The sequence below is a fragment of the Typha latifolia genome, chromosome 2 (assembly GCF_019914945.1).
Source record: "Typha latifolia isolate L0001 chromosome 2, TyphaL0001v2, whole genome shotgun sequence".
Classification (NCBI taxonomy): Eukaryota; Viridiplantae; Streptophyta; class Magnoliopsida; order Poales; family Typhaceae; genus Typha; species Typha latifolia.
In genome coordinates, this window is record NC_133087.1 from 13279 (window position 1) to 24241 (window position 10963).

The 10963-nt window shown below is 39.6% G+C and overlaps 2 protein-coding genes across 6 annotated transcripts; both read left to right on the forward strand.

Moving 5' to 3' along the window:
* The first annotated feature begins 215 nt into the window (after positions 1–215).
* Positions 216–2717, forward strand: LOC140782635 (uncharacterized). The gene is made up of 3 exons (XM_073129312.1): positions 216–362; positions 554–1940; positions 2061–2717. The coding sequence occupies exons 2-3, from the start codon at positions 580–582 to the stop codon at positions 2308–2310; spliced, it is 1611 nt and encodes a 536-aa protein (XP_072985413.1). The 5' UTR covers positions 216–362; positions 554–579; the 3' UTR covers positions 2311–2717.
* A 411-nt stretch (positions 2718–3128) lies between these two features.
* LOC140782622 (probable zinc metalloprotease EGY2, chloroplastic) lies at positions 3129–10145 on the forward strand. 5 transcript variants are annotated; one of them, XM_073129294.1, is made up of 14 exons: positions 3129–3260; positions 3419–3602; positions 3720–3786; positions 4058–4153; positions 4271–4387; positions 4489–4542; positions 4691–4798; positions 5997–6071; positions 6159–6264; positions 6465–6558; positions 7211–7364; positions 7660–7867; positions 8543–8703; positions 9782–10145. In XM_073129294.1, the coding sequence occupies exons 2-14, from the start codon at positions 3445–3447 to the stop codon at positions 10031–10033; spliced, it is 1650 nt and encodes a 549-aa protein (XP_072985395.1). In that variant the 5' UTR covers positions 3129–3260; positions 3419–3444; the 3' UTR covers positions 10034–10145. The 5 variants fall into 5 exon arrangements, with proteins under 5 accessions (XP_072985395.1, XP_072985397.1, XP_072985398.1 ...); XM_073129296.1 differs by lacking the exon at positions 3129–3260 and having other exon boundaries at positions 3295–3602; positions 4295–4387; XM_073129298.1 differs by lacking the exon at positions 3129–3260 and having other exon boundaries at positions 3380–3602; positions 4235–4387.
* The last annotated feature ends 818 nt before the right edge of the window (positions 10146–10963 follow it).

A 10963-nucleotide genomic window follows, 5' to 3' on the forward strand; every position in this document is an offset into this window, starting at 1 on the left:
GGCCGGATCCAGTTAGTGATTTCATCATCTCGGGGCAGAGATAAGAAAAACTGATCAGATAGGCTGATGCCCTGCACCGGTATAAATATCCCACACCCGAAGATATTTTCGTATCCAGTGGGGTATTACTTTTTCTTTCTTTATCTGGTAGAAGTATACTTTGTGTGTTGGTACCAACTTACTTTTCAAAGCATTGTGTGGTTTATATAAGAGAAGTGGCTTTAGCGACATCGTCAAGGTTAGAAAGGAAATGAGATGAGCCTGCATACCTGAGCTGGTGAGGCAGCCGCAGCTAGCACTTGCTTGCTTCATGAGAGGTCTTAATTAACAAAGGCACACCATATCCCGACCTCAAATTATCTGTGAGATTTCTTAGCACTGTTGGACTTCTCTCTTCCCCCTGCTCCAGGAGCGCTTGATAAAAAAAATATGGTCGGAAGACCAGACTTATATCATGACAAGATGCAGATCTTGCTAGCTCCTTAATTTCAAGACAGTCTAGCTAATTAATTCTCTTCCTTTTTTCTTTTTCTTTTCTTTTTATGTGATCTAGGTAGTTGGGAGGGTGGGCGGACAGAGATGGCAGTTCAGTTCACCGGCACATGCTTGCATTGGTCACAGCTATGCCCTACCGCTACCATCACCGCCCACGCCCTGTCCTCTTCATGTCAAGCCACCTTCTTCGCTAATTCCGTTAATATATCATCTCTTTCTTCTGAGAGGAGTGGATCCGATCCGGCCCTCAACCATCGGTCGCCTTTCTTAGGAGACAAGTCCGAGTTATGGAGGACTCGGTGGCCTTCGGAGTTTCCAAGAGGGAGACGAAGGAAGGACATGGAGTTGAGGGCTTCTAATTCCAACGAAGAGGATGAGGCATTCATTAGGAAGCTTCAGGAATTAGACCTCAAGCTCAAGCTCCAGCAAGGCGCGGAGAGCAGCGGTCCTGGTGGTGTATCCCATCCGTCTCCCCCATCGCCCCTCTCGAGAAAAGCGGAGCAGCCATTGCCGGAGACTGCGGACTTCCCGTTGAGCGTGGAGCGGAAAGCCAGCAGCGTGGACATCCCCCTGTCTTTGCGGATCATAAAGCGGAAGAAGATGAAGAAGCAGGAGGTGCAATGGGACGAATTCAGGGACGCGGGCGAGTCGGCGTGTTGCTCGGTGAAGAAGGCCTTCTCCTCCATGGTGTTCATCATCCGCGAGCTCCAGAGCTTCGCCCTCCGGATGCGGGGGGACCTTGTGGACGACGACCTCCATCTCCAGGGTGTCGTCGCGCGCGTCCAGCACGAGATGCACGCCTCCTTCGTCTGGCTCTTCCAGCACATATTCTCCTGCACCCCGACCCTCATGGTCTCCCTCATGCTCCTCCTCGCCAACTTCTCCGTCTACTCCGCTGCCGTCGCCTCGCCCAATCCGCCCACGCGGCCCAGATTGCCCACCGTCGCCGCCTCCGCAGCCGTGGAACACCGGCAGGCGAGATTCGATCAGTCGTCCATCAAGACATTCTCAATAGGAGGGGGCGGCGGAGGGAAGATCCGGCCGGTGGCAGGGGCGACGGACGACGGCCGACCAGATGGGTCATCTTCGTCCTACGGCAGCAGAAGGTGTACGATCCTTCCCGATGGGATCCGTCCAGATAAAGGAGGTGTAAGGGATGGCACCTTAGAGCTGACGATGGAGGAGGAGGTTGCGATGATCTGGAACAGGATAGTGGAGGAAGCTTCCAGAATGCAGTCGACCACGAGGGATGAGATGCTGATGGATCCGGAGACGTTAATGCAACTGGTGGCGCCCGTGAGAGTGGAGCTGGAAGCAGACCACTGCTCGGACTACTTGCGGACGGAGCTCATGTACCAACAGGCAGTATCCCAAGAGCCCCACAACTCACTCTTCCTCTCCAACTTCGCCGAATTCCTCTATCTCGTCCTCCACGACCACGACAGGTGATCCATTTTATTCTAGTCTGTGCTTATAGATGTAGGAATTGTCTATTGGGAATCGTGTAATCTCATAAAAAGATGGATGTTTTATGAATCTACCTTGGACTATCTCTTGTGTATTAGAGCGGAGAGCTACTTCAAGAGAGCAGTGCGGGTGGAGCCAGTGGACGCCGAATCATTGAGTCGGTACGCAAGGTTTCTGTGGTTAGCGAAGGGGGATCTGCGGTCAGCGGAAGAGACATTCTTAGAAGCCATGGCCGTGGAGCCGGACAACACAATTCATGCTGCCAACTACGCCAATTTCCTGTGGAGCACTGCCGCCGACAACACCGGCTCCTTTCGCGATACGAGCAACGTTAACGATGACTCATAGGCACAACGATACATACCAAAAAAGTAGACCAAACAAGAGTAAATTATAGACGGACAGGGAGAAGAATGAGGACCTAGCAGGTGAATGAGGACGATAGAATTCGGCAGTTTGCAGCAGTGATGATTGTGTTTTATTGACATCACTAGTCATGGAATTAATGGTGGCCGCCCCTCGCTCATAGTCTATACAACATCAGCAGCCTCCACTGCTCAGCCACAGTTACAGGATTCTTGTCGGCATTAGATCTTCTGCCTTTATTATATATATATATATATATATATATATTTTTTTTTTTTTCAATTTCATACTGTACTTGCCAAACAAATTAACTTCCTATCCCCATAATATATAATCTACTCTCATGTAAGTGTAACCCAAACAAATGAAAACGTGGATTTCGCCTCTAAGCTGATGTAGAATTATATAAAACTAGGACTAAAATACTCCTTTGAACCAAATATTTATATTTGAATATTGTGGGAGTTATCAAAGGTGAAAAGTAATATCTAGCACATCTACAGATCTACTTCGGAAATATTGCTAATGCATGTGTCCTTCAAAAATTAGAAGGACAGCATTACTTCCTTTGACCTAACAGCTTCACGTACTATTTATTTCTGGTCCAGAATTTCCTTAATTAACTAATAAGTACTAAGGTTCTTAAAAGCACTTTTAAAGAGCAAGACCGAAAGAATCAAAGCCTGGCAAATATATAAGGCCTCCACAAACTCTCTTAAAAAGGCCGGCCCAAATCATAACCTTAATAAGTAATGTACTTTTCTAAATGGGCTTCATCGGGCCGCAGGGGCGGGTATATTCTTTTTTAGCACAGGTTGATATTTCGTAAGACGAGGCAGCAGCGGGGATCTGGATCGAATAATATAATGTTCGACACTATTCCTCCCCACCCCCCCCGGGTCTCTTGTCGTTTATTGGATAGGGAAGATAAGGTGATGCAACTCTTTCCTCTCTCTATCTGCACTCCCCTCTCTCCCTCCCTCTATTCGCTGCGAGGCAACCAACTAACATAGAAATGAGATGAATATTGAGTTTGAGCTGCGGTTTCGTATTTAATTTGTAGCTGCGTTGAGGCGTTTGTTCTTTTCAGGTCTTGCAACCAAAGAGGGCGGAGTCATGAGCTTCCCTTCGGCTGCCATCCGGCATATCTCTCCCGTCTCAGAATGCCTTCATTGCTGCTTTTGCAATCTCCGCTCCCGTCCTTTCCTTATTCCTACGGCGAGGATTCCCTCCACGAGTCCCATTAGATGCTCCTTCCCAATTACCCCCCGAAGGTCTTCTCTTCTATCCTTTCCTTGCTTCGTTCCTTTTCTTTCTTCTTTTCGTGTTTATTCTAACAGGGAAGTCGTTTGTTTATTTGATTCCTTCTTCGATCCCCGCTACCAATTAAGGTCAAGCGAGCGAAGGTTTTCTTGCAGGGCAGTGACAGAGACGGAGCCAGAAGGCAATGAAGAAAAGGTAAATATAATGCCCTTTAAAGTAAATATAACCTTGCGGAAGTGAAATCTTATCCTCGGGACAAAGAGAAGAGAGGATAGTATTTAGATCATACGGATCCTACTGTACAGCTATCCAAGCTGAAGACGGATTACCTTTTTTGGAATCATTCCGTGTCTCCTTCTCTACTTCTCCTATCACACTGTATAACCATCAGCAGCTATCCGAGCGCCGAGCGAGTTTCCGTATTTGCTTAGTTGCTCCTATCATAGGCATCCAAGCTGTTTTGCAGGAAAAGGAAACATTTGGAGATGCAACATCCTCCCGCCCAGCCGATGATGTTGCACAAGATAACGCGCTTCTTGAGTTAAATTCAACTTCAGATAAGGTAACTACTAGCTATTAACAGCATCTGTAGGGTAATATGAGTATTTCCATACCGTTTTCTTGATTGGTAGTCTGTTCTTAGGCCCGTGTTGTGTAGCAGTCCTCATATCATAATTAGATATTTCTTACCATGCTACACCAGAACAAGGATGAACCTGATAGCAAAGATTCGCTGAATCTTGGTGACACATTTGATAGTACCAAGGAAGATTCTTCCACTCAGGATAGCTTGAAGGTATACCAAGAATTTCTCGGATGGCTTTGACTGTTTTCCTGGTGTTAGATGGAGTAATAAATGCTTATGGGTTATCTAACGTATAAATTTCCCTATCACAGGAGAAAGATGATGAATTTGTTGTTGTGAGTGGTTCTCCTTTGCCTGGAATGCAGGTGAAATATTCTCGTAGCAATCATTTTCTTCAAGTGCAAACTGAATAAAGAAATGGATTAAACATGTCATTCTGTGCTTCTTTTTCAACATTTTCTTTCTTCTAAGTTATTTAATATTTCTTATGATCTGAATTTCTATAAACTACAGCAACAGCTTGATGAACCAATCAGAATTCCAAAGGCCACAATTGATATGCTTAAAGACCAAGTTTTCGGTTTCGACACATTTTTTGTGACCAGCCAGGAGCCTTATGAGGTGAATATTTGCCATTTCACCTCATTATTTACTTGCATATTGTCTTTCCTATATAAGTACTTACATCCTTTTGACACGTCCATATGTCGTATTCATGAACTAGATACAACAAGCTAGTTTATTAACAGTCTTAGTTCCATGAATATGTGAGGGGACTTCTAATTATAATGTGTACATAGTGCATCCATGATGCGTGACTACAGTTCCATTTTTAATGCCTTTGTTAGAATAGAAACGAGGACCCTCGTTGAGTTTCACCATAAATTTAATAAGAATCACTGTTCATTCTGATTCTTTTTGAATTTTTGGGAGAAAGGAAAACTTCTGGTATAAATAGATCTTAGTATAAGAAAGCATCAGCTTGAAGATTGCAATTATCTGATCAAACATCATTTGCAGTTGTTTTAGCTGTATATAATTATTCCTTATTATCAGTAGTTCAATTAAGCAAGTTGATACCAATATGCTACAGTTACACCCATGATCATGAAGAATCTTTAACCTACTGTACTTTGCATCTGGGCCTCCTTATGATTTATCAGGCCAAAATGATTTATTTGTAATTCTTCACATGTACAAATTAATTTACTTGCCATGAATACCATTGAGGGCCAAAGGATTTTGGTCATGTCATCCCCTAGCCAAGCTTCTGATGACGCACAATTTGACTAGGTTACCATTTGGGTAGATGGATCATCTGCTGGCTCAAGTACAGGACTTCCTATTTTTTATTATACTGTATTGAAGAGAACTATTTTACATGCTTGCGCATAACTGTCGGCAAAATAATTTTATCCGTCCGAAGTTCCTTTTTCTCCAATCAAAATGCTATTTCCTTGGTGACTTATTTTTATCATTATCATTAACCATTTATTTTGTTTCTGCCAGACATCATAAAGTAATGTAAAGCATGAATTAAGTATGTTATCTTGTGCTGTATATTCTAACAGAATCTGCATCAGTTCCACACTTCCAGCCAAGGATATTAGCAAAGAAATGTTAACAGCCCTATTTATTTCTTACATCTGTGGTACTTTTTCTTTTGTTGATATCTTTAGGTTCTTGTGTCAACTAAAATGACAACTTTTTCTTCTATCAAATGCTTTGATTGAGTAAAAGAATTGCCTGATCTCCCCATGCACCATTTGTGAAGGACAACAGACTAACTTGATTAGTTCCATTCCTTTTCTCTCTTCAGGGAGGAGTACTTTTTAAGGGGAATCTCCGGGGGAAGGCAGCTAAGAGTTTTGAAAAGATTACAAAGCGGCTGCAGGTATGTGAACTTGTCTCTTTCATTCTTAAATGAGAAGCAGGATAATTTATGGATAATTATTAACTTTCCAGAATTTCTAATTCACAGGATAGATTCGGGGATCAATACAAGTTTTTTCTTCTCATAAATCCAGAAGATGATAAACCGGTGGCTGTAGTGGTGCCTAGACAAACATTGCAGCCAGATTCTACTGGTAAAAAGATTCACTTATTTTTATCTTAATCTAGATATCATCTTTTGTATCTATTTCTGGATTTGTGGCTGAGTTGGTTTATTATCTATGTTTCTGGTTAAGCTAATATCTGTGGAAGACGAGCACAGTTTGAAGTTTTTACCTAATATCTTTGGCTGGTTTTGACTTTTGACACATCTGAGATGTATCCGAATGTGCAGCCGTTCCAGAATGGTTTGCTGCAGGTGCTTTTGGATTTGTTACAATCTTCACTCTACTTCTTCGAAATGTACCTGCGCTACAATCCAACTTGCTGTATGAGGTTTCTCTCAACTGTTTATCCTTTTTGTTTGTCACTTCCATTGCTAATTTTTTCCTTTCATTAGTAAAACAGTTCTAGTATATTGTTTGCTTCGTTTTTTGCCACTGGATGCAGAGGTATGTGTACCTCCAGCAACAACAAGAATGATTTATGTGATGGGAAGTTAGAAACTTAGAATGAGATGCAATATTGCACATTACCATAATATAAAGTGATTGATGCTTGTTGCTTAAATTGTGTTTTATTATGCTAAATTAATGCCACATAGTTCACATGGTCTTTCCTCTGTCATCTATCTGACAACTAAATACCTCTTGAAAAGATTAATTTATCATAAACAACTTGGGTTCTGTGAGAAAATGGAATGAGTTTAACGAGACGAATGACCTCCATGGAACAAGTTAGGGACCATTTAAGATGAAAAATACAAACTTTTGATCTTGTACAAGAAGCACTAGGCATTGTGAAGGAACCTCTGTTGGTCAAGATTCTTTATGTTTTATATGCCATGTAACTTTTGTTACTGCATTTTTTCCTATCTAGCACAAGTTGTTACTAGCTCTTACTGGTACTTTTAGCTTTCTCTTTGCTATTAGATAATCTTGATGACTTTGAGGTTATTCATGCTTACATATGTTCTGGCAGATCTATATTTGATAATCTTGAACTGCTGAAAGATGGTCTTCCAGGAGCATTGGTAACTGCACTTGTTTTAGGATTCCATGAAATTGGCCATATTCTAGTTGCTAGAGATAGTGGAATCAAGCTGGGAGTGCCATATTTTGTTCCTAGTTGGCAGGTGAGATCCAGTACTCAGTCTTCCTACAATAGAACAGATGGTCTTCAGTCAAAGTGTCATGTTTAAGAACAATTTAAAATGTACTTTTACTGTGGAATTTGAGAATGCGGGTATTTCTTATTAGGGAATATATATTGTTCCTGACTTTCAGATGTTCCTTTGCATTATATAGCTTTGTTATGATCTCTCTTCTTGCTTTTCACTTTTGTTATTTTCTTTGCAAGGACAATTGCAGATGAAAGTTGTTATGGGTCTCTTCTTATTTAGGTACTATAAAATTGTGAAATGTTTGCAGATAGGATCTTTTGGCGCAATTACAAGAATAGTTAATATTGTTGCCAATCGTGAGGACCTTCTCAAGCTGGCAGCTGCTGGACCCTTGGCTGGATTCTCTATCGGTCTTCTGCTTCTGCTGTTAGGTTTCTTCTTACCACCCATCGGTGGTGTTGGTGTTGTTGTTGACCCTGGAGTCTTTCATGAATCATTTCTTGCTGGAGGCATTGGTAAGTCAAATTTTGTATATTTTGAGTGTTCAGAGTGTTCAGACACATTTATGTGTGTGTACATGCACATCAATGAATCTCTATGTCTGCTTGTGCAGAATTGGGTTTCTTCTACCAGGGTTTTTTTGGCATACAATTCAATGTTCTAACTTGCATGTCAGAGAATTCAGATATCTTACACAATTATCTCCAAGCGTGATTATTTTCCTTCATAACTCAATCCCTCAATTCATAGAAGTTGGGGAAAGTGAAATAGGACTCTACAAGCATCATGTCTTCTTCCTGACAAACACCATCATGTATATTATCCATTTGTACTGCTTATTAGCAGATTATACAAGCACCATAACTACCCTCTTTGAGCTGTTCATGTTTATTTCTTTCTGAAACAGGAGCTTGGCAGGTACAAAATGAGCATTTGATTCCTTAAGCCTTTTCTATTTATCTTGGTTTCTGTCTTTCCAGCCTATTAATCTTGTAAGTTAGCATATTTTTCTTGATCATCTAGAGTGCTTCAGTTAAAACAATAATTAGATCCATTTCCAGGTAATCGATAAAATTTGCATAGTTTTGTTGTTCCAAGTATAATATTCAAGTAACATCCTTGTATAAATATTGTTGAGGAAATGAATATCAGATTCAAGGCTTATGTGTCTTTTTTGTTTGGGTGTTCAGCGAAGCTTATTCTTGGAGACATTCTGAAAGAAGGATCTCCGTTATCTATCAATCCACTGGTTTTATGGGCCTGGGCAGGTCTCCTAATTAATGCTATAAATAGCATTCCTGCAGGGGAGCTTGATGGTGGTCGAATAGCATTTGCTTTATGGGGAAGAAAGGTACAAAATCAACTTTGAGAACCTGAAGGGCATGCTTACCGGAACATCTATTTTTATGTGTTCTACGTGCATGCTTTCGTAGTTTGATTATTCTTGTTTATGTTTATCACTTTATTGAGATTAAAACGAAATTTGAAGTAATACATAAAGGTTTCCCTAGTCTAATTGAATGACAAAATGTGTATCTATTCATCTTGGACCTCTGATAGATGTCATGGAACTCAGGAAAAGTTTTATTAAACAAGAAAGATCATTGGCTAGATTGTAGAGAGGATGCTCAACTGTTTCTAGATTAAATTTGTCAAAAAAAGGAAGAAGAAATTGTGATTTTGTTTGTCTTCATGGTGAAAACCTGGGTTCACTATTGGTTGCTGGCATGCTTATGTACACTCACTATATTGGCCTTTAAATATCAATTCTTTGATACTGTACTTTTCATTACTGCTAGCTAACGAATATCATTCTTTTAACGACTTACATCCTAGAGTTTTTTGACGAATACCTGACAGGATTCCTCTGCTTTTTGTATCCCCCTGCCTTGTGCCAATTGAGCTGACTTCCATCCATACTATTTCTTCTCCTTTGATTACTGCCTGTGAACATCAGTTTTTATGAAAAAAAAAAAGTTCAGTCAGATGGATACTATATTTGCAGAAATCTTAAGCTTAACACTTGTAAAGCATCCAGATAGCCAACTAGATGTATCTAATAGACAGATTATCTTAGTACAATCTTGGCTGAAGATTGACTTGTGACATCTATGACATCGGATCATAATTTTCTTCCCCAAACTTGTTTGATCCTTCACATGGTTTTCCTGCCTATTGGATTGGAGCAAGTATACACGTAAGAAAAGCATTTCTACACAATTTAGTCTATTCATATCTTATTAGCTGCAAAAGTTGAATATACTGTCTCTTATGGATCATAAATATTGGTATAAGCCAATTTACTATTATTGCTTGTCCAAGTCATCAATTAAAAAGAGTTTGTGTTCTTATGCAGATCCTTTTCTGCTTGCCTTCTTATATTGTGGTTTAATATTCCTACTGATGGAAAACTACCTAATACTTGACAGGCATCTGCGCGGTTGACTGGTTTTGCTCTCGCATTACTTGGAATATCATCTCTTTTCAATGATATAGCATTCTATTGGGTAGCATTGATATTCTTTTTACAAAGGGGCCCTATTGCTCCTCTTGCTGAGGAGATCACAGAACCTGAGAACAAGTACATCGGCCTTGGAGTTATAGTTTTACTTCTGGGATTGCTAATTTGTATACCTTACCCTTTTCCCTTCACCAATGAGGGAATAAATTTTGATCTGTGAATAACCAGTTTTATATCTTTGTTTCTCCCATCCATATATTGTTATTTGTTCCTCTATGTTCTTTGAAAGTTTTGGCATATTGTGAATGAGAGTTGGTTTCAATTTACAGTAATTTGTTTGATAGGTCTCGATATGGGATGCTATTCTCCCTCGTGGACTGGTCAAATAAGTATAAATATTTCATTATACGGCCTACTGTTGAGTGTAACTGGATGCGAGTATTTTTGGTTTCTAGAATGAAATCGCCATTGTCTAACAATGGAGTCCAGAGTCAACAGCCAAGGAAGATCTAATGAGGGTTTGTCTGTATTTATTATATATATATATATGTATATATATATATATATATTAAGTGATTTGTTACGTTTAATTTACTAGATAATCGTCGGAATTTTAGGCTATGTTTAGTTTGAGATTAAGCTCTGTTTAGTTTTATTTTTTAATCTTAATTTTTTAGAGAGTAAACTTAATTAGATATAAAAAAAATAAAAAAATATTTAGTTACTGAAGTAGTTCAAAAGCTCCTAAATTAGTTTGGGAGATTACTAAACTCAAAACTTAACGAGGCCTAGCGACTCTGTGGACATGTTCCAGCATTATAGTCCGTAAAACATGTTGATGCGAAACTTCTATGCGCAGCTCTAATGGAGCTCCAAAATTGAAGCTCCAATTGTGCTCCAAATGGGGCTCCAGCTCCAATATTATTTAACTTTTGAAAATATTAATTTTGCCCTATAAAAACTTAATCCGAAAATTTAAATTTCATCTATATCCATTATTAAATAATCTAATTAATTAAACTGAATATATAATTAGTTTTACTAATTAATTTTTAATAAAAATAATACCTCTCATTGAGATGTTTAAAATAAGTCTAATATTAAATTATTTAAATTATTTTAAATATTTTATTTTTATTTTATGTAATAT

Coding starts and splice junctions, on each gene's coding strand:
- LOC140782635 (XM_073129312.1), top strand. CDS start 580: ATGGCAGTTCAGTTCACCGGCACATGCTTGCATTGGTCACAGCTATGC. Junction 1,941..2,060: donor GTCCTCCACGACCACGACAG/GTGATCCATTTT, acceptor CTTGTGTATTAG/AGCGGAGAGCTACTTCAAGA.
- LOC140782622 (XM_073129294.1), top strand. CDS start 3,445: ATGAGCTTCCCTTCGGCTGCCATCCGGCATATCTCTCCCGTCTCAGAA. Junction 3,787..4,057: donor CAGAAGGCAATGAAGAAAAG/GTAAATATAATG, acceptor GCTGTTTTGCAG/GAAAAGGAAACATTTGGAGA. Junction 4,388..4,488: donor CCACTCAGGATAGCTTGAAG/GTATACCAAGAA, acceptor TCCCTATCACAG/GAGAAAGATGATGAATTTGT.